General features: G+C 40.9%; 1 protein-coding gene across 7 annotated transcripts in view; it reads right to left on the bottom strand.

Moving 5' to 3' along the window:
- The window catches only part of sema6e (sema domain, transmembrane domain (TM), and cytoplasmic domain, (semaphorin) 6E), a 164,326-nt gene that overhangs the window by 55,659 nt on the left and 84,474 nt on the right, over positions 1-24,193 (bottom strand). For all 7 annotated transcript variants that reach the window (XM_039805603.1, XM_039805608.1, XM_039805607.1 and 4 more), the window contains 5 exons: positions 15,294-15,494; positions 8,930-9,044; positions 7,742-7,799; positions 4,162-4,218; positions 3,501-3,602 (listed from right to left, as the gene is read on the bottom strand). In XM_039805603.1, the coding sequence (XP_039661537.1) occupies positions 3,501-3,602; positions 4,162-4,218; positions 7,742-7,799; positions 8,930-9,044; positions 15,294-15,435 (474 nt within the window). In that variant the 5' untranslated portion in view covers positions 15,436-15,494. The remainder of the gene's footprint in view (positions 1-3,500; positions 3,603-4,161; positions 4,219-7,741; positions 7,800-8,929; positions 9,045-15,293; positions 15,495-24,193) is intronic.

Below are 24,193 nucleotides of genomic sequence, written 5' to 3' on the forward strand. Positions count from 1 at the left end.
ATCTATCTATCTATCTATCTATCTATCTATCTATCTATCTATCTATCTATCCATCTATCATAGAAATAATATCAGCAGGACTGTGACCATATAAATAGAAGTAAACAAGAGTATCATTCAGTCTCTAATCAGTAATCACAAGATTTGTTCTCTTCAAATAAATTAAATTTGGTTTTAAATGTGATTAGAAATCCACAGCAGTGACCAGACGTCCCACCTGCAGAGTGAAATGATTTGAAGTGAAACGGCGGTTTGTTAATCACAGAAAAACACAGACCTTAGAAGTCAGAGAGAACTGAGGATTCAACAAAGCTGCGTGGTGACTGCAGGATCGTTAACCCAACGAGCAGATGAAGACAGATGGATTTGATGCGTCAAGGTTTTGTTGTATCGCAAACGCATGTTGAAGACAGCCTCTCTGTTGTCTACGGACCAGCTGTCTCAGCAGTCTGGTCAGAGAAGCGGACATGGATGGGCATCCATTCATGTATTTGACCAACATACACACAAAAACAGACACACACACAAAGACACACACACACACACACACACACAAAAAGACACACACACACACACACACCCCTCACTCAATCCCCTTGTCCTCCACAGTTTTTCAGTGGAGTCCCAGAGACAGATTCCCTGATATGATTTACACTTCCTCCCTCTCTCCCCAGCTGTCTGGATAGTCATCTCTTGCACTCTTATTTTCCAGGCTAGGGAAAAAGCCGAGGGGAGGGGGGGATGGACACACACAGCTGGGGGGGGGGTCACAGAGACTGAGAGAGAAAGAATTTGTGGAGGTGTTTAGTGATTTAGTGATTTATGATACCAGAGACATCATTTGATTCTGGAAAAATACTTTCCAGGTACTATCCGTCTATGGAGATGCAGTATTTTGTTCATAAGCCCCCAGACTATTCAGGGTAATGATTCAATATGATGATCAAACATTTCACTTTTGGTTAATTTGACCAATCCACTAAACTCCTCCCCCAAACAATGGTTGTCCAATCACAGCTTAGCAGCCATAACTAGGCGGCATAACTGCTATGAGTTGTCACAGAGCGTATTTAATGTTATTTATTCATTGTTGTTTAATTTGCTTTTAAATGCCATTTCCTTTCATTAGCTTTGTTCCTAAATTATGTGTTTTTTTTCCTGTATTGATGTTTTATCTTGTGAACATTTAATTGCTTCCATTTAAATTTAGTAATAAATGGGCTTTATGCATAACTGTTTAGTTGTTGTTGGTGGAATTAAATGAAAAACGTTGCATTAGTTACGGTGATGGTTACGACAAGTTTATTCATGTCACGGACAAAACTTACTCACTTTACATAATAGATTCAGAGGTTATTGAGGTATTGAGTGCCAACAATACAAACTTACATAACATCTATACTGTCACATTTTTATTCTGCTATTTTTTTGTATTTTGCTCCGTTAATCCCCTTTCACTTTGTAAAGCTTAAAAATGATTTTGTAAGTTTGCTGGACACCTAATATGAAGTTACAGGAGGAACATGCCCCCGACTCCTTGATGTAGACCACTCTGTTAGTTCACAGGTCAGCGCACTGAGAAAAAAACCCAGTAAAATGTAAAGTCTGAGTTATTCAGCGCCCCTTTGGATTTCAGTCTCCCCCACACGGTTAGATTTACAGCCTGTGCAGTACGACTTGTACTTCCTCCTCCTCCTCCTCCTCCTCCTCCTCTAATGGCCTGCTGTGAATCACAGTCCAAACCCGTGATGTCACCTCTGAGGCTCCGCCGCAATGTCACGTTGGGCTTTATTCAACTTTTGCTTTTTGCAAAAAACTTATCTGTGCCTTCACTGAAGTATAATGTCTTCACTTGGCCGCCGGCTCTCAGCGCTGGTGTTTATCACTGGAACGACGGAATTACCACGGAGACGAGGTGCAGCCCAGAGACTCGTCTACTGGCTCAGATTTGTCTCTTGACCCGGCTCTCTTTTCCCCCTCGTCTTGCTGCTTCTTACTTTCTTCCCCTCATTTCATCTCCTCCCTCTGCATCGTTGTTTCAGGGGAGTGAAAGAAGCGGTTGTATTGTTGCTTTCATCAGCAAATCTTGTGTTCTGTCAACAGATTTCATCTCCGCCTTGTTGAGCCAACATATTATTCCACCAACATGAAGCGTTTGAAGTCACCTGGCCACGTGAAAGACAAATACGGAACCATGCACAGTGAGCAGTATGTGCTCGGATTGTTTGGAGGGCTGCTTTGTGTCTACTCCACGTCTGACTTGATTGTTCACACCGTCCCTTTTTATACATTTAAATTATTTTCCAGTCAATTTCACTTGTGCGGCTGCAGTTTGAACTCACAGCTGTTTGTTGTATCATCATTGAAAACACATATTGAAGCACTGGCTGCCAGACTTCTTTTACAGCTGACAAATGCTGCATTCAACCTGGTATGACCAGTCCTTGTAGCAGTGTTTGTGTAGGTGTTTTTTCATAGCAGATGTCCTTTTTCCAACTGGTGTTAACAGTATTTTATCTATTGTTCGGGCTCTAATAGCCCATCACAGATGGACCGTATCAGTTTCAGTGTATCCGTACATGTGCAACACTAAATTGCACTGCAGTTAGAGTCTTTTAAATCATTTGTTTATGTGACCTTACTTTTTCTTAGCTCAAGTAACATTTTATCCATTTTACTAGTGTTTTTATTCATGGTTCTCTCTAATGATGAATACTACCTAAAGTAAAAGTTACTGTTCAAATGTCCTACTGTATATGCTTTAAAGCTATAGTGTGTAGTTTCTGTCGACCCCTTGAAGTATTCTAAGTAATGACAACGACACTGTCCACATGACGCAAGCCTTTGACAGCACCAGTTTCTGAACACAGCCATACTGAGAACTACAGAGAGAGTTGTGTGGAGCTACTAGGCTTAATTAGCTTTGTAGCAACTCATTTGGCAATGGCTTGAATGCAACGGACATTCATTAATATAAAATAGTTGCACACTTTAGCTTTAAATGTTATTTTTTGTAAAGTTTATTGCACAACTGTAAACTATCCATCCTCCCAAAATAAATAAATATATATATATAGCTCTTATCTATCTATCTATCTATCTATCTATCTATCTATCTAATATTAGTAATTATATCAGATTTCACCCCCCTGAGGGTTGCATGTCTTGTGATGCATGTGCCCCAGTCTGAGTGTGTAACACTGACTTTATGCAGCATTTTGCGGTTTTCACAGATGTGTAAAACATCTGCTCTGTGTGAGCCTCTGTGACCTGTGTTTAAGTGTGTTTATGACATGATATCCCTGATAATGACACTTTCACAAAAAGCCACCGAGGCGCTAACGTCTTACGAGTTTAGATTGCCGTTTGTCGTTTCCATTAGCAACTCAAATAATGGGGGTACAACTGCAACAGCACACAACCACACACATCTCATATCAGCAGTACTGTAACGTGACCTCTTATCTGTAATTGAGGCCAGGAGGCAGCACGCAGCTTACCTTATAGTTACGGCAGGTGGGGTTGAAGGCGTTGGTGCCGCAGGCGAAAAGCGTCTCGTCATTACGTGGCACCAGCACTTTGATATAGTTGTAACATTCATCCTGTCAGGTGGAAAACAGCTTGATGTTACTGTGCAATAGGGACCAGGTCCATGTTGGCTACTGGCACACCAACGACAGAATCAAAGCAGGACTCGCAGCTGGTAGAGAGAGTGCCACACACACACACACACACACACACACACACACACACACACACACACACACACACACACACACACACACACACACACACACACACACACACACACACACACACACACACACACACACACACACACACACACACACACACACACACAAAAACAAACACACAACCACACACACACACACACACACACACACACACACGCTGATTGTTGTGGTTTCGCTGAAGCTCTGGGGAGGAAAATGCTTTACCAAAAACCCCAGTCTGTTCTCCACTGATGGTTGTGCCACTGATTCTGATAAGCTACCTGCACGCCGTTGCTCGTTACAAATCTTCACCGTGCAGAAAACGATGGCAGAGGCAAAGAAAGAGAGCGAAAGGAGTGAGAAATGAAAAGGCAAAAACAGAGAGAGAGAGAGAGAGAGGAAGATGTGTCTGGAAGATAATACTCACGCTGTTTTTGCCTCTCACAGTGCACTTCTCCACATCCTTCGTCTTCCAAGTCAGTTTCTGAAAAATGAACAGACAGCCAACTGTCAGCTCAAAGACAAGCTGTTTCTCACCACCCCAGCTTTTGTTGCTCCCAATCGTTCAAGTGCTATTACGAGACAGCTGTGATGAAAATCTCATTAACTTCAATAAACTGTCGTGGAATAAAAACAAACAAATATCAGTAATGTCTGCGCAGCTCGTCAGCGGGCAGCTAAACATTGTGGTTCCTCAGTGATAAAAATCACTCTGCAAAATAAGTCTGGATCTGTGAGAACAAACACACTGGAATCAAAAGACTGCAAAGGATGTTTGCATTGCTTCACTGTCTACATGAGGAGCAGTCAATTAGCCCCAATTAATCTACTGGTCAAAAGCTCCACCCCCTTATAGTCGACACACAGACAGAGAGACAGACACACACACAGACAGAGACACACAGGTTTGTGGCACTGTCTTTGTGGGAACCCGTCATTGACATAATGCATTCCCTAGCCCCTTACCCTAACCATCACAACTAAATGCCTAACCTTAACCCTTACCCTAACCTAATTCTATCCCTAATCCTAAAACCAAGTCTTAACCCTCAAACAGCACTTTAAAGTTGTGCGGTCCAGCATTTTGGCCCCACAAAGCTGTCGGGACCCCACAAGTATACTGGACTACCGGTTTTTGGACCCCATGAACGAACGAACACACACACACACACACACACACACACACACACACACACACACACACACACACACACACACACACACACACACACACACACACACACACACACACACACACACACACACACACACACACACACACTGGGCTGTAATGGAAAACAGATCCATCAACTTGTTAACAAGCTCTGCCTAGTTGAAGGTTTAATGTGATCCTTTCAATTGTCCGATAATTTACTGACCAGAATTTTCTCAGAGCTCAAAAATACCAGACGGTTGTGTACACTTCTGTTTTAGTTCCACATCATTCTTTTGTCAATTATTGTACAGTATGCATCCATGTATCCCACCAAATTAAAGAAAAAAATGGAACTAGACAACTTGTCACACAAAAAAAATAGATACCATCCAAGACCTATGCCTAAGATGCACAACTTGAGACACTTGTACATTTCTTTCTCTCTCTCTCTTTTTGGCTGTTAGGGTCTTAAATTTGTCTCAAGGTGTTCTCAACTACAACCTGGCAATAAGCCACCCTGTGGTATATTACATTTTGAGGCCTTACTAGAGCCGAGGGGTCACTCATCTTGGACCATAAGTGCCTGAAAAACAATTTGTCCTTACAGGCCCCTTGTTCTCGGAGCTGCTATTCCCTTTTTATCGAATAGCTTTCAGTCCAGCAGTCAAACCAGAAATGCAATCTAACTGCTGGGGACACAGGGAAACTAGCACCTGATGAAGAAGAGACACACATCTTAATTGTGAAATGCTTCCTGCTTTACACCTTCGAGCCAACATTGTTCATTTCCACTGCATACACTGCAGTTTTTAGTAAAGCTTATTCAAACAGGAGTAAATAGTGCATTTATTAGGGACTTTTTTCAGCGGACAGCGTATGTGGGATGACTCAAACTAAACTACAGTGGCTGTGATCGTGGTAATGAAGGAGCGTGTCAACCATTGCCAACGGTGGCTACACTCGTTGGTAGGTTGGTTATGGTAAGAGATTTATCAACAATAAGAAAACATAGAATATTGCCAGCCTTATTGATGTTAGAGGATATATGATGATGCACATCTTTTGACGGTTTGATTCATTTTTGGTAAAAAAAACAAACAAGAAAATCTATCTACAAAATATTATTATTATATATTAATTATATTATATATTAATCAATAATGAGGACTAACATATCAATCATTTTCTGAGCAGTACACAACTCGTTGCCGTCTCTGGCTTTAAAGCCAGCACTCTGCCCTCCAGGTCCATGCATGGAACGTCTCTGGCGTGACTTTGTGAAGATCCGATACGATTCAGTAGGGGTCAGCATTATGGTAATAAACCCGGTCTTGTCCACGCTCCATTTGGTTTACTAATAATTACTTATGGCCACCCAAGCCTGGGGAGATCAGTGAAGGGGAGAATAAGAAGGAGTGCCCAGTGTGAAAAATGAAGAGCTGGTTAAAAATGAGCCCGAGCAAAGGGATGGATCTGTGATGAAGAAGACACACCTAGTTTTTATGTTGATTAGTCAGTCAGAGAAATATGAGGCGGTAAGAAGCAGAATCTGGGTACAGTCTTCAATAATTTCCCACTCAGTTCGTGCTGTCACACTGGAGGCAGCAGAGGTAAATGGCTAAACAAAAATGCGTCATAAACAAACATTCAATATCTAAGTTCTCATATAACATAACTGAAAAAAGATGGACTGAAATGGTGCTGCTCAAAAGTTCCCATTTCTTTATGCCACAGTCGATACCCAAATCAATAGTTTAGATCTCCCTGACAGATAGAGTGGTGGCCTTAGCGGAATGAATATCCACGTTTAGTGCTAATCTAATATACAAGCAAACAAAAGTCCAGGCCTCGGAGGGCTTTTATTTAAGTGCAATCATGTTTGACAAATGAGATTCAGATAGGAAGGAGCACGGCACTTCAAAAGCCACAAGAGCCCGGCTCCACTTGTATTGGATATATGTCTGAAGAAAGATTGCTTGATACTTGGATGAAAAGTCAGGCAAGGGTAGAAAGGAAAATAATGAGATACAAACATACACACGAGAGATTGTCATGTTAAAGTGAAGTAGTGCAGAAAAACAAGAACTAGTCTTAAGATATATCATGCAAAATATCACAATTGACTATCAAAACCCCAGCTTCAGTTAGGTCTGGATGATATGGAGAAAATCAGGTATCCCGATATTCTTGACCAAATATATCGATATCGCGACGATATTGTAGGGTTGACAGTTGGTACTTTCACAAAATATTTTTTACAATGAGATTTTAGATAAATAATCATCAAAAATGTGGTCAACGGTTTCAAGTGAAATTATAGAGATATTTTTCCAGCTAATTGTTCAAATGATATTCACTCAAAAACAGATTTTCTAAGAAAATTGAGTTAGTACGTGCTTGGCATTATCAATTCAGACAACGTTATTGTATATCACGATGTTTTGATATATGATTTCATCACGATATGTTTCCACTGAATCACGATAAATTATCATATTGAATTATGGCCCAGTTATGGGAAAGATTTTTTTTCTCATATTGTATATTAAATTGCCACAGAATCCTAAAACCTATTTTAATATATCCTTCACTTTACCGGCAGTATTGACATCACATGAAGCCTGTTATGGTTGCGGTTAACTGCCATTTTGCGGTGATACGTTGCTTCTTTACTGCAGTACGAAAAAAAAACTATACCGTCACAGCCCTACAGATGGCACAAAAATGCAACGCATCAAATATTGATCGGGAAATACATGAATATTGACCCACACACATTTTAACAGAATGTTGGACCCAAATATTAAACAATGAAACAGAGGTGACTTTGAATGTGGACAGACTTTCCTACCTGCTGTGGGATTATCTGCTCAGATGAAGTGGCGAGATTGATGGCAAACACATGGTCCCTGCAAGAGACAGAGAGTCAAGACGCCGTTATTAGGGGCCATCTCCACATGCTGTATTTGTCAGCCCTGACACTTCTTGAATGCAAAGCTCCATAAGCCTCTGATCCAACCACTTCACCAAAACCTGCTTTCCAAAAAAATGCTTCAATAGGACTGATTGAAGGTGAACTGAGGGAGGAAGGTGGATTAACAGGCAAAGTTTATTGGCTTTTCAACTTCAGAAAAAGTTTTCCAACACCAAAGGTTTCCCCACTAGCGACACAACCCATATGAATCACTTGTGAAGCGAGGCACGCACTTTGTGTTATGCAGCTGTGGAAAATATTAAGTCCATTTAGGTACATTAGTAATCTTCTTGGCAGTGAGAGCTCTGCAGTTTGAGACCGAGCCAAAGACTGTGGCAGAATTTAGTTTGCACAATGGAAAATAGGTAGAGGAGCGGCAACCTCGTACTTTTTATATAATTAACCTACAGCATCTTGATCGAGAGGGGAGCAACGCGCAATTAGGCTGAGAAATGCTCTAGAAAAACTGCTGGAGCCTTTGTGCCACCATGCATATGTATTCACATGATTCGATTTGCAGATAGTGTACAGTTTAATGCATTTGTGTATGAGGTTGAGAAAGAAAAATATTTTGTACTGACAGCTAAAAGTATGCTCCTTTTTAACATCCCAGTCCGATTTCCACCCTCAGTAAAGAATGTAAACAAAGCCACATCAGAGTATTTGTAATTGGGATGTCCCGATCGGATCGGAGCCGATATGGGCATTTTTCAAATAATCAGGGATCGCAGTCACCCTGATCACCTCACTCCAATCCTTTACGTCAGTTAATTCTACACCATTCTAAATAGTAGTTGTTTTATATGCGAGTTTTACAAAAACGCTAGCTGCACTGTCAGTGGGAATTTCCCTGTTGTGGGATTAATCTTGAATCTTAAACTGAAGACATCTTTCAGTTACTTTGTTAACTTAGTTATTTTTGTAAACTAAAAAACGGTGTGCAGCTCTATTATCTAGGCAAAAACACGTATGGTATCGGGATTTGGTATCGGCAAATATTCAATATTTTTAAAAATAATCCCTAATTTGTAATGGTAAACTAGCAGGTGAGTGGTGATGACTGACCGGGCAGCGATGTAGAGCATGCGGTTGATCCTCAGCATCCTCTGGAAGTCCAGGCCCAGGCGGACGGTGTCATTGTCCGACATGAGTCCCTGGAAGCTGGGATAGAGGTAGGAGGCTGCGTGGGTAAAGAGATGGAGAGAAAAAGAAAATGTTCAAAAACTCATAACAGCAAACACCGGCCAAGCTTCTCAGCAAAGGTTCCAAAACACGACACAGACATATTTCGTCCCTTTGAGGTCTTTTTAAAAACATCGTTTTCAGAACTGGGAATGAAAGACAGGGGTCAAACCTGACTTCAGTTCAATGAGAACTGTTCACCAACGCAAGGCTGGCTTTTTAAAACATGAAATTCAGTCTTAGCTGTCATATGTCAGTGCTTTTAAAAGTAGCTAGGTTTGTTAGTTTCAGATTTGTAAAGAGACAGGACAACAATGGCTTAACATTTATCCAAAACAAATCAGCAGCTTGGAAAAATATCACACCTATGCAGTTTAAGAAACACTAAACCAAGATTACAATTTGGTGTATTGTGCCAAAGATCCTGAGCATAGGCTGTATGCTAATGTGCACTTGTGTAGGTGGATGAGCACGGGAGAAAATGGCATACAAAGTTGCAAATTAGCTTTTCGTGTCAAAGAAGTCAGTCTGATTTAAATAAACGGCTCCTGGTAAGCATTTCTTAACTGACATGCTTGGGGACTGTGCCAAGTGAGGACAAGGAAACCAAAAAAATAAGAACCATCTCAATGGAAACATCTGTCTGTCCGGTCAACCCGCAGTTAAATAGCACTCAACTGTCTCGGAGGTCAGTCATGAATGCAATGTAACCCCCTGAAAAACCTTTTATGATAAGTAACACCACATGGTGAAAAAAAGACAAAAATATAAAATATCCGTTACTGCAGGCAGGATACGTCAAATATACCATTCAATGGAAATCAGGTGTATTCACACATAACAAAGAGGTATGTGTGTGCAGCACCATAACAACTGTGAGATAAGGTGATCTGGGGGAAGTGTTGCAAAGAGAAAGAGAAGGATATACAGTAATGCCAACTCTATGTTGCACTACGGCTGATTTTCATTTTTCCTTCTTCCTCTTCTGTTTTGTAATTATTTCTTGCCCTTTTCTACTCCGGCAGGCTAAGTCACTGGAGGGAAATATTAATTTCAACAATGGGAGACAGTGTCCAGTACTTAAATAACAGAATGACAGCCAGTCAGTAGCTGGACATGCTTTGCAAATGTTCGATTAGGAAAAGAAGGATGCCCCAGGGAGAAATAAAATTACCCTGTTCAATACCGACACCAGGCTGTCTTTCACATCACAGAAACCACCCCTGCTGTCTCCTCTTTTTTATTTTCATTTATTGTTTTTTACAACCAAGCAAAGATTCAGCTCAAGGCCACGGTGCTCTGGATCTGTAAAGTACTGTATTAAGTGCCCTCCAGCCTCCCATCTGACCTGGGCTGCTGCTGAATTAGCAATCCCCGCTAGAAATACACCACAAATCGGAAATTAGTCTCTCTACAGGGAGCCGTATGTCCCCCTAACCGCTGGTCTCGAATCGACTGTTTAAAGATTGAAATGCCTAATGTCTGGCTGGGCGCTGGACCTTGCTGTGCTGTCTGGTGAAGAGACTCCCAGCGGCCCGCCCCGCTATCCTCCCCCTGGCAAATGAGGATTTTCTAATTACTCTTCAGCACTTTCACATCCTCTAAAGCTTGGGGGGCAGCTGGGGCACCGCAAACTCCAAGAGCAGGTGATAGCGCCCAGAGTTGTGTAGGATCACTCCATCTGAAAAATCATGTACGATGCTGGCCACAGGCTGAGTCAAACCAAAGGCCTCATTACAGAAAAGCATCCCAACTACTTAACCTATCTTAACTTCAAAAATAGGTAATAACCTATCTTCCTAGTACAGAAGCAATTCCTAAACTCATGGCTCAGAACTCAAGTCCAAAAAATACCTGTACTTTTTTTTTTTTTATTAAATTGGCATTCTTGTCATGCCTGTATTTATGTTTCGAATGCACACAAGACTGCCCGTATCTTTGATTAGAATATACTGGTAGACTACTTGAGATGAACAAGCCATAATATTAATGGTTATCACTAGTCACTGGCTAGCTAGCTAGTCATGGACAAAAAAAAGATAGGCGTTCAATTTTAGCTACATGGAGTCAGAGGCACCATCAAGGAGGAGGAGAGGAACTCCCAATTTTTTATTTATTTATTTATTTTTTTTAGGGAAGTTCTCTTCTCAGTTGTCGACTCAGGACAAATTCTTGCCCCTATTTTCCACCGGCCGCGTCTGCACTGCGTTCCATAGGCGCCGCGGACCCCGCAAGCAATCGCCACAGCCCTTAATGCAATGTCATCGAGCACCTTGGCCAAATTATACTGTTTATCTTGAAATTGGTCCAGATAGAAATTAAATTCTTACCACCTTGATACATTTCCAAAGTTGTCCATCACCTTCTCATAGTATTGTACCCTGGCATCTCATAAGGTGTAAAACTAATGGATGTATTACTTAAACTGGACTTCCTGGATCATATTTCATCTAGTCTATATTCACTTCCGGGACTTCCCTGTTGGAAATTCCGCAGTATGTCCTTTTTTTCGACCGGATGTCTGTTACCTTCCGCTTTCTTTGTTTTGGCATTCTAAACTCTGGTGGATTTCTGAGGACTATGGTTAACTTCTCCTCAGATCTCTGCAGGGTAAATCCAGACAGCTAGCTAGACTATCTGTCCAATCTGAGTTTTCTGTTGCACGACTAAAAACAACTTTTGAACATACACGTTCCACCAAAACAAGTTCCTTCCCGAGGCTATTTCCCAGTGGCACCGGGGCTCGGTGCAGTGCTTAGCGCCGCCCAAGACCATTTTGATTGGTTTAATGGAATGCCAAAAACCAGAGCACTTTTTTCTCCCATCCGGGAATGCTGTGTGGACTCGCCAGACCTCCTCTGCAGCGCTGTGGAGGAAGGTCTGGCAAATAGGGCTGGGCGATGTGGAGAAAATCAAATATCACGATATTTTTGACCAAATACCTCGATGTCGATACCGCAACGATATTGTAGTGTTGACTATTGGTACTTTCACATAATATTTACACAATGAGATTTTTGATAAATAATCATCAGTAATGTGGATATAATGACTAAGTGGGTAAAGGCAAATAATAGAACAGTTACAACAGTCTGGTAAGTTCAGAAAATGACATCACTTTACTGTAATGCAGCCTTTAAAACCAGGAAAAGACAACACTTATGCCACATTACGATATCCAAAATATAAGACGATATCTAGTCTCATATCACGATATCGATATAATATGGATATATTGACCAGCTCTACTGGCAAAGCAAGACTAAATTAATCTTATCCCTTTTACTAGTAGCACAAAACCTACAACAATGCAGCCCCTATGTGCATATGTGTTAGGGTTACAGCGACATTAATTGACAGGGCTGGGCAATATATCAATATTATATCGATATTGTGATATGAGACTAGATATCGTCTTAGATTTTTGGATATGGTAATATCCTGATATGACATAAGTGTTGTCTTTTCCTGGTTTTAAAGGCTGCATTACAGTAAAGTGATGTACTTTTCTGAACTTACCAGACTGTTCTATTATTTGCCTTTTCCCCACTTAGACATTATGTCCACATTACTGATGATTATTTATCTAAAATCTAAGTGTGAAGATATTTTGTTAAAGCACCAATAGTCAACCCTAGAATATCGCCACAACATCGATAGAGGTATTTGGTCAAGGATATCGTGATATCTGATATCGCCCAGCCCTAAATTGACATAAGAAGCTACATAATAAACAGTCTCTAAAGGGAACAGTCAAACTGTATACCATTTTCATGTATTTATTATGACATGGTTCTAAAAAGTGGAATCATTCAAAACCAATTACTTTCAATTACCACAGAGTAGATGAGACGGACCTCCCAAAATAGTGTTGTAGAGTTTTGGCGTCAGAGTTTTAGTGTCCTATTATGGTCTAAATCAAAAGTTCATGCAAGTAAAATTGTCTAATACAGTCCTTAGTTGCGACCAAAACGTATGATATACTTTATAACTTTGCCCTCCATGATACACTGTTTGACATCAATCATCAGAACGTGGTTTATGAGGCATATGCATCCAGCTGAGAATCAAATTCTGGGGAAAAGAGTGAATACTTGTAAGATAAAACTATGGCAGTGGCTTTTTCTAGAAGCAGCTCCAGTATAATATCTTTTCTTGCCTTAAACATACTCCGCACGCAGTTCATCACAAAAAAAGACGAGATGCTGAGGAGAGTCGCCTGTCCACTTTCCGAAAGAAGTAGTGACTCAGGTATGATTTCATAGACTTCGGCCTCGTGAAGTACTACAATTCATAACTGACGTCTCGCATAGTTGTGCGGGACCTTGTGCCACGCTGTCACCTGCTGGAACCAGAGGTGATAAATTGCTCTCATTACACCTGGGATGGAGCTCCACATATAGCACTATTAGGGCAGCTATTTCTGCTAATGGTTGCGTTACTCTCTTCCAGATAGATCAATTACAGTGTGTGGGCCATAGTTTCAGCCACCTCTTAAATCAATTATGGGCCATTACATTTAGCAGCCAGGACCTCTTCTGTGGACCTCCCCAGTGATTGGGTGCCATTGATGAGTACCCAGGCTGGTCCGATGAAGCAGTGTCTTGAGAGCGTCACACACGTCCAAGATCCTCCTCAGTCAAAGTCTTATCTTAACGGCTGGTGCTGAAAGCTGCAGTCACATAATGGACTGTGCAATAATTCAACATTAGCCTTTATGGACTGTCACTGTAATTGTATTGTGATTGTTTTACTAAATTCCTGTTTGTCCAAATTAACAACAACATTTGTTATTGATGTTTTGGTTTCACATGAGTGAAAATGTTAAGTATGCGATTTAGCCAATATTTACCTTAATGTGGTACATGTCAATATTGGAGGTGTTTTTCACAGAAAGTTTGTGATTGAGTCAAAACCAAGCACCGCCTACCGGTCGGAGCAAACTTTCTCATTTTACAGATGCACAGAACACTAAAATATGTTTCTGAAAAACCTTTAGGCGAAATATACGCAATGCAGTAAAATAATAGATTTTTTTTTTTTTATCAGCGCTGCTAGTTTTACAGTTTGATCGGAGCAGTCATTGACACTGTGTAAGACACTTCTCGGCTCTGATTGGTTGTTTTCCTTCTGCCATTAGGGGCGCCAGGAGGAGCCAGGGGAATGTGATTTTTTTTTTTACAGATAATCTGATTCATGTAGTACGGGTCAGGATATAGTGACAGTTTGAGCAAATATGACAAAGTATTTTTTCATAAAAGTTACCAACCGTAGCTTAAAATGCTCATATTATGCTTTTTGGCTTTTTCCCCTTTTTATTGTGTTATGTATCATTTTTGAGCATGTTATAGGTTTACAAAGTGAAAAAGCCCAAAGTCCACCCCAAAGGGACTTACCATCTCCAACAGAAAACACTGTTCACAAACTGCTCCAAACAGCTCTACTGTAGTCCAGCCTTTACTTCCGTGACAAACGTGCGTCACTTTGTAACACACATTATAATGCTCGCCTAGCTGCTAGCGTGGCACGCCGTCATACTCTGCTTCTGACTGGCTAGTAGTTCTTACCTAACTACTGTGCATGTGTGACTCCCAACAAAGATAGAACAGAAGTGAGATGCCTCACTTTAAAGGCTAAAACAGAGAGCTCAACACACAGGGTGAAAAGAGGAGCTGCAGCAATGTGCAGTAACAACAAAAATATGGTATTTGTTGAAAATTAAACCCATTCTGGTTTAACCTCTAAATACAATTATGAACCTGAAAATGAGCATAATATGAGCACTTTAAAGTCACACGTACAGCTTGTTTCCTTTGGCCCAAACCAATGTAAAAAGGTTTGCTGCATCGTTAGTTTAGATGTAGCTAAAAGTAGCAATGATATGTCAAGTCCTTCTTCTTCTATCATAAGATCTTGCAAACAAGATACAGTTTAGCATTAGACCTTCCTTACTTACAAACTGTACCTCAGGTTTGACTGACAAATGCATGCTGCTGGTTTTGTTTCTTGTACTGAGTTAAAATGGCCATATTCACACAAAGCCGACAAAACAAACGGAATAAATATTCCAGCAGCAGTGTAAACCTCTGCAAATTTGCTTGCTGCGAACACGGCCTAAAAAAAACCATCCACTGCTCTAAGCAGTGTTCCCAAGTGATGATATGTCGTCTCAGGGACCCTTGCTTTACTTTTACATCTACTCCTGCAACTGGGATCACCATAGCAACACAACCGATTTTGAACTTACATTCTCTGCCCACGATGCTGATTGGTTCCAGGTCTTGGGGGAATGGCGTGGCTCCTGAGGACAGCTGAGGTAAGAAGGCGGCCAAAGTGAGAGCCAGGATGGCCGGCAGGACGGGTCGAGGCGAGCCAGGCGTCAGCCTCATTTTGGCAGAAGATGAGACCTCAGCAGAAACACATGGCCCACAGCAGATTCACCTCCCACCTACAACGAGACCCAAGGTTATCAGGGTTAGCATATGCACCTCAGTGATTCAACCATGGCTGCTAGAGCTTGGAGTACATTAAAGCACTCCTGACGCTTAAATAACATTGGGCTAGTATATAAAAGTAAAAAAAAAAAAAAAAAACTTTGATTGAACAATGTTAGCAGCAATGTTTAAACGTGGCAGCTAAGTTCATATTAGCATGCAATGCCTTATGTCAATGCGGCGATGTGATTGAGTGTCCACTGAAGCGCAGAGATTGTGAGAGTGCAGACACACACAAAAAACGTGGATGGAGTCAGAGAGAGAAACAGCCACAGGGAGGGAAGCTACCAGGAGAGGAGGCAGGCTGCCGGGGCCCTGACCACCGGGACAACTGCCTCATTTACTGCCAACCAAAGTCTTTCACAGGTGACTTGGCACAATTACACCGAGGAGAACACCACGCTCCACACTCCCGCCCCGCCCCCAAGCCCTGACGGCAGCATTAATTACTCCCGTTAAGGGTCTGTATGTGATATAATGGAGACCTGTCCAAGATGTACACTACCTACAGTAGCCACGCTGGGATCGGTTACAACTCTCCATGATCCTTAAGATAATAAGCAGTTTAGACATTCAAGGATGAAATAATAAAATAACATATGTATATGGGATATCAAAACATGGATTGACACATTAAGCTGCAACTCCAAAATACATTTGTTATACAAAGTATAAGAAGAAATGTATAATAAAATAGAAAAAAGTAAAAAAAAATGAAAACGGTAAAAATAAAAGCTAGAAGGAATTCAAATATCACAGTCCACCAATCAAAATGTGCCATTTAAAAAAGATTGAATAATGTTATTATAATATTCCATATTTAATATATTACCCGTTTTATCTGCATCAAAATACACAGCGTGCAGACATGGGATAAATATCGCTGGTTCTTTTCATTCAAGGAAGTGCAGAAATCCATGGGTTAAGAATGCACACAAATGTTGCAACCTCATCCACCTGCGTTGATGTAAAGTCACAAATTACCATTTTAAACTAATGGTTTGACAAAAATAAAGTTAAGGCGAAAGTTGGCGTTGAGTGTCTACGTGTGAATAATTAGCATCTCTAGTTGTTGTGCACAAGGCTGCGATTGTGCACAAATGCTAATTTCCACATCTGTTTGATATCTGAGGGAAGAGACAGTGACAGATGGGTGGCAGAGGGATTTGTCGAAACAAACTTCGAACTGCGATGACCTGTGCTTACCGCCAACTTATTTAGGGCAATGTGTCCTACAAGCCTTCCCAAATTTATGCACGGTGTCGCTTGGCAATGAGACGTGGGCCACATGGCTTTAAGTGGGAGCAGAAAATTAAGTCAACAGAGACATGAACTGTCATCAATATTGATAATAGTCTGCTTCATTTAAATGCAGGACAGAAAGCTGCATTTAGCAATGAGGTCAAGCGATGATCACAACGCAATAAATCGAGGCGAGTGGGCGGGTGTCTGCTTGTGTTTACTTTATTTATTACAACGGCTTGAGTGGCCTGCCTTAGGCGATATATGAGGACAATATACCTGATGGATTAGCATCATATGCCATGATTTGGATGTTTTTTTTTTCCTGCCGGGGAGGACAGCCATTTGAAAGAGAAAAAGATTATGTTTTAGTGATATCACTGCAAGAGACAAATCCATGAGAAATAAGCCATTAAAATGTCAAAAAACATTCAGGGCAGACCAAAAGGACTGTAAGAACTTTGGTCATGCAAAAACAAAACCGCTGTTAAATGGCATACAACGAGTCCCAAACACAGCCATCTAAAAAACATAAGCGGCACACAGAGGGAGCATTAAATCCTTGTGAGGAAGGAAGGCAGAGATCATTTAATGACAACCTGGGTGCTTAGCTAAAGGAAGGCAGCCAGCAGAGTGTGATGATGATGCATGCAAAACAACCACAGTGAATACAAGAGATTATGCAAGACCACTCATATACACTGAAACTCAAGCTGACTTCTACTACAAGCAAAACACACCATGAAGACACTTTACTGCTTTAAAAGGTCCCATATTATGCTCATTTTCAGGTTCATACTTGTATGCTTTAATGTAAAAAAATATATATATTTTTATTAAACTGTCTGTCTGAATATACCTGTATTCACCCTCTGTCTGAAAGGCTCCGTTTTAGCGCCCGTCTCTTTAAGCCCCCCTCCCGAAAAAGCACAGTCTGTGAGTTTCTGGGCCTACAGCATTGCCACTGCAGCCAGAGAATGACTGTGACAGCACTTTAGCGGCACTTTTTACTGTACCTATATAGAGCATAGTTGTGACATCACAACCGTACAGAAATCCTGACGACTTGTTTAAAAGGCAGTTTCTGAATACAGGCTGTGTGCATTTCTCTGTGGATTGAGCGTTTTGATACTGTCACAGCATTTAGAAAGCACCTCAACCTGCTTTATAATTTAAAAAATAATGTGGGCATTTAAAAAGAACAGAGTTCAATTACACTGATGAACTGCAGGCTATATTAGATTTAGGATTAAAGAATTGATTGCCCTTTCATTGCAACATCAGTAAGCAGCACATTGAACAGACACACGTAGTCACTGACACAACATAATACACAAAAACAACCTGCGTTGGCTGCCAGTGGCTGTCGAACAGGTTAGTCTGAACTGTCATGGTCCTCCATTTTCCAAAGGGGAACCAGTCTAAAAGGGAGTTGGCTCAGCAAGAGGTCTGTGATCATGTATAAACAAACTAATGAGCCCTCAGTCAACAAGTCCAACAAAAGGAGAGAAATGCTGTGTCAGGATATAATCCTTCAGAGCAAGACTGGAATTATTTCCAAAATATTGACATACTCAAGTCACTTTACAGACAGATTTATAAATTCATAATCTATGTTTGAGGATTCTATGGCAGTAAATAAGTAATACAAAAAAATCCACATCAATGAATCCTGTTGCAAAAATGGTTCAGTCTTGCACCTGAAATACACGGCATACAGTACATTTCTGTTCCATATGTACTGTAGTTTGTTAGTCACACTACATGTGACATCAGACTTGCTTACAAGTTGGTGTGTAGTGATTAATGTACTAACAAGGGACATGAAATCGCCCTCCAAAAGGCCATTTAGAGTCCCTCCATTTAAACGGAGTGTAGTAGTGTGCTGCCATCGGAGATCTGAATCCAGAGGATATAATGTGATAGGTTTATTTGTCATGACTGAATGGGTTTTGTAAGTATGAAAAGTGTTATGTAAGTGTATGTTCAATGTCTGAACATTTCTTGAGCGTCAATTCCTTAAGGACGCAAAATTAATTTCAGTGTAAACTGACTATAAAAGTTGTTCTAGTATTGTATGGCGTATTGAACGGTGGCACTGAATGCTCCTTCAGATTCTTTGTTTTCTTTATTTGCTCATACAATTCAGCCTACCTTAAATCATAATATTATTTACACAAGTTAATTAGTTGTGTAAAGATGGCATTCAAAATATATGCAAAAAGTTTGGCTTATTTTATCAGATGAAATGCCACACTAGTTTGCTATATTTTAGAGACCTGCTGGACATAAACGACTATATTCAGCAAAACGTTGACGTTTAATATTAGGCTAAAATATGCAACAAACAGCTGAGTGATTTGACAAAAATGTAACGATGCCCATATTAAAGGTTAGGGCTCTGATCCGGTATGTTCCAGCTCTGACATTGTCCTGAGAAAACAACTGGAGTAAAAAGGGCTGCATATCACCATTTGACCTTTTCAACACAAAGTAGACACACACACCTGCCGTCCTCAAGCTCCCATGTTTACCTCCCATGCAAATGTGTCAACAAAGCATCTCCCCTCTGGAATTCTGAACCTTCTTAATTTAACCTAACACAAAGTCTAATCAGTTAATGACTTTCTGTGCAATCTGAGGGGGGAGTGGACGGCTGATGAGCTGACAGCTGTCGAAGGGAAATAAGCCACTGATTATCTGATCTCGTGTTTGCTCTCTGTGTTCTAGGGTTTGGACGGGGGTGCCCGGATCATTTTGTTTTTAATGAACTGGACTTGTTAAGCCATCTGGGAGACATTGGCAGTTGGGTCTCTTTGGGGGAAAGGGGTTTCCGGGACGCTGGGATTCCATTGATTATCTGACATTCATTTGGATTAGCTAACCGAGCTCAGCTGCGGTTTGATAAGATGTATCCACAGAGAAGTTTGGAGTCTCAAGGCCTTCAATTGCATTAATGTAAAAATGAGACTTTAATAAGAAGAGAATCTTGGTCTTTATTGGTTGGCATGGAGGCCAGGGAGTCATTTGAATTAAAACATTAACTCTTGCAAGTTAATATGTTCTACAGTCCCCGCTTGGCCAGGAAAAACGGCCCCAAAAAAATCCTAAACTAAATTTTTTTCCTCAAATCAACTGCATTGCACAGTATGCACCTGTCGACTGTCAGGACGTTTATTTTCTGCCAACACCTGATGCACACAACTAAACAGCGGAGCAAAATCCTAATACAGAATCACCCTCTAATATTCCCTGACCTCACCAGTACTTCAGTGGCGGTGAGGCTAATCCACTCGCTTTGATAGCCACAGAATAGAGTGTACCTCTCACCTCACACCTCTGTGCACTTGGATATCTCTCAGCCCCTTGGCTGTGAAAATGTTTAAGCCCCACTATCCTCCACTGACATATTTGTGGTACACAGTGGCCAGAATAATGAGCGAGCGCATCCCTTGACTCCTGGATAACTTCAGTAACAATTAGCCACGTTAGCCTCTGCTCTAAGCAGGCGGTAAAAAAAAAACAGCTTCCTAAGCTAGGCAATATAAGTAGTAATTATATACAAGATATAAGCAATTATAGAAAAAGCAACAGAGACAGCATTCACTAAGAAAGAAAACGGGACAAAAGAATACAGACCCTGGTTGTATAATATACTGGAAGGGTGTGATGTTATATAATTCACACAAATCAACAAATGAAGTACTGCGGTGGTGCTTATAGAAACATCAGGTTACATCAGTGTCTCCATGACACCCTTTATACTTCCAATGACCTGCTCCGACAACAAATAGTATTTCTTGCTGTGTTGTAAAGCTATCGTTACAGAAACCTTTAAAGGTCCAACATCATGCTCATTTTCAGGTTAATACTTGTATTTTGGGTTTCTACTAGAACATGTTAACATGCTTTAATGTTCAAAAAACTCTTTATATTTCTCATACTGTCTGTCTGAATATACCTGTATTCACCTTCTGTGTAAAACCCTGTCTCTTTAAGCCCCCTCCTGGAAAAGCCCAGCCTGCTCTGATGGGTCAGCGTTTCCGGGTCTTCCGCATCTGCGCTCTCTGCGAGTCTCGGCGCCATCATTGCAGTCGGGGAATGACAGTAACGGCAATGTAGTGGCACTTTCTACCTATTTATAGTATAGTTGTGACACAACCGTGCAGACGTCCTGACCACTCGTTTAAAAGGCACAGTTTCTGACTATGGGCTGTGTGCATTTCTCTGTGGATTGATTGTTTTCATACTTTCACAGTATTTATATATCTCCTCAACCTGCTTTATAATCACAAGAGACATGAAAAGCTCACTTTTTACAGCTGCACATATTATAATAGCATAAAAATCTGATGACTAAAAATGTAATTTCCATTAGCATGAGGAAGTAATGACAGGGTGTCAAGTTGCCTGGCTTTCATTGGTTTGTCAGACCAGTAAATAAGAACTTGCCTGATGATTTTGGTTGTTGTCAAAACAACCACATGGGAATTTTAATGTGACAGGAAGAACAACAACAACACATGATATGAACGGGGCATGGTGAGACAAACACTTCATTGTTGAGGCCTGAGCCATATTGTTCCTCTCTAAACTTCTTTTGGAAGGTTCATCAGACCACCAAACTCACTGCAGTCCCATGACACGAATCACACAGCACATCCTCATGCGCATAGAGCTGTGTTTCTTTCAGCGCTCACATCCTTCCTGGAGTTGACTCTGCACAAACAATCATAGCTGACATTCAAACAATATTTCCTGAGGGATGCACCTCAGTAGTGAGTGACTATTGACCATCAATAGTCTTTCCTAAAGAAATATCAGCGGAATACACTTTTGTCTTTTTTTGGAGCAGTTCTTTTCTTTACCCAGCAGTCATTTCAACTCTGCACTCAACCCTCTCAGACAGGAAAAACTTTGCTAATTAGATTTCCAATGGCTAACCATGTAGACGCCGTCGTGGCAAATTGGTATTGGGATCAAGGAGCATTGGGCAGTAATTGAGAGACCAAGCCCCACAGGACACAAAGGTGAATTGTATGGGCTAGTTTTCAGACGAGTGTTACATCTGGCACAAAGGAGTACATTCTAGTGTAGTTACAAGCTAGCTCTGATTAAGAACGCCCTTACAGTAAAAGCTTTTTTTAAAGATTACTACAGCTTATCAAGACATGCAGCCTAGTTGATAGTACACTGAAATGATACAAGTTCAACATTTAGGAAAATAACTTTTTACCTTGCTACCTTGACTGCTACCTCTAATAAAAATTAAAATGTCCTTCAAAACACCGCTTCAAACCTTTTCTGTGGGTTCCGATGGTGATTTCAACTAATATTTTTGTATACTTCATATAAAAGAGGCGCTAAAAACATCCATTACTTGTGTGTAAGAAAGTTCAAAGGTTTGACATTAATAAATGGTAGAAAAAAAAAAAAAAAATCGATCCAGCATAGTATTGCAATATTTTCCGTGGCAATACTGTATTGATACAGATACACCAAGTATCGATCTGTTATTATATATATGTGTTGGTCAGTTTGTCTGCTCGACAATCCCATTTTGGAGCAATACAATTAAAGTGAGATGAACAAACAGAGAAATTTATCTTTTTTCATAAAACAGACGTTGACTAAGTTTCCTTTTGGGGACATATTTTGAAATAGGGAAAAATTTGAAGTTGGAAAAAAGGTAATAAATTGCAATATAACTCGAGGAATATTGCAATATGTTTAAAATCGCAATAATATTGTATTGTGACATAAGTATCGTGATGATATCGTATCGTGAGGCCTCTGGTGATTCCCACCCCTAATAAATGGTAACTGCGCCACCCAAAATGGAAGACTAAAACTTCTAAATCCACAGGTACAAACAGTGCGGGTAGCTTTATACCATTATTTGTCACTCTATGTTCATTCTTTAAAATCAAAGTCAGAGTGCAGATTTCCAGTGTTGCCAGTCACTGACCAGACAGATGCTGTGTATAAACACTTGACACAGGAGAGACATCTAAGCTGGGCTGTTGAATAAAAACATGTCAGATAAAGGAGCTGGGGATTTCGGTATATTTCAAAGGCCTTGCAATGGCAAAAACAGAATGGCTCCAGGGGATCACCGTGGCAACATTTTAAAAAGTCCATTAGCATCCCTGGTCGGAGTGGAGTGATGGCTGGCTTCTTGCCTTTTACCAAGAATAGAAAATCAATGGTCCCTGTAGTCCTTTAAGTTCTTGGATTAGTATGTCAACTGCCTGGTGTCAGTATAATGTAGTCTCATTCTCATAGTGTCTGCATTGTGCCATGGCAGGGAGAGGGCAAGATGGCATCCACGATGAGATGTGTCTGTCAGGGGAGGTTGGGACCCTCCTTGCCATCAATGCCACTCAGTCTGTTCCAAGGGGAATGCTGCTTTAACCTCAGTGCCCACAGAGTTCAGACAAGTGACGGGTAGTCCTGTTGCAGAGGCCATCGATTGTCACCCCATGTCAGACTACTCTATTCTATACTCTTCTATCCTTGTTGAAGAATCCCCACAGATTGGAGCCTGGTTTATACGTGAGCTTCCATGGCAGGATTAATGTCCAAGTAAAACCAAGTTGACAGCAAGAGCCCACAAAAGTTCTGCAAACTGTTTCAGCACTGCACTGATACGATGTGGACTATCAGTTGTAGGGTTGGGTATGGTTTGGGTTTTGTCTGATACTGGTGCTAAAACGATACTTTTAAAATAGTGCCTGAACCTTTAACAAACAAGATAATACGGCAGTTTGTGACATTAAAGAACAGCTTGTTTATTGCTAAGGCCATATGGTCAAATTTAAATAATGTAATAACTAACTCATTTCACCAGTCAATTGCAGGTTAACAACAAAAAGAAAACCACTAGATGGCAGAAGAGTACTTACAACAAGCTTACATTTCTCAAGGTGCACTTGAATGCACCATACGTTTACGATGTGCACTTGAATGCACCATTTAGTCCTGTTGGTGTTGTTTCTCCGACATCTTTGACTGCGGCAGTGTCCATGGTGTCTCAAAAAGTGTAGCTAGTCTACTCTGTGTCTTTAGCTGCAGACTGTTGAACGTCCCGGTGTTGGAATCCTAGACCGTTTAGCTTTTAGCATTTTAACAGTGTTTACGCCAGGTACTAGCTAAAGGTAAGCTAACGTTACCTGGTGCCAAGTGTAATGTTAAGTAGCGTCACATGCAGTGATGCTTCTGTTGCCTGTAACATCCGTTTCAGAGCACCAGAGGGCAGCGCAGGCATTTAAGTGGCACCGACATCTGTGCTGTCGTTCGGTCTGGTAGATACTGGTGGTATAGGAAACCCTACTCAGTTGTAAGCGCACTCCAGTCTCCAGTCAGACCTTTTCTCTGGACTTCTTTCTACAGACGGCGAGTTGGCCAGACT

The sequence above is a fragment of the Perca fluviatilis genome, chromosome 7 (assembly GCF_010015445.1).
Source record: "Perca fluviatilis chromosome 7, GENO_Pfluv_1.0, whole genome shotgun sequence".
NCBI classification, from domain to species: Eukaryota; Metazoa; Chordata; class Actinopteri; order Perciformes; family Percidae; genus Perca; species Perca fluviatilis.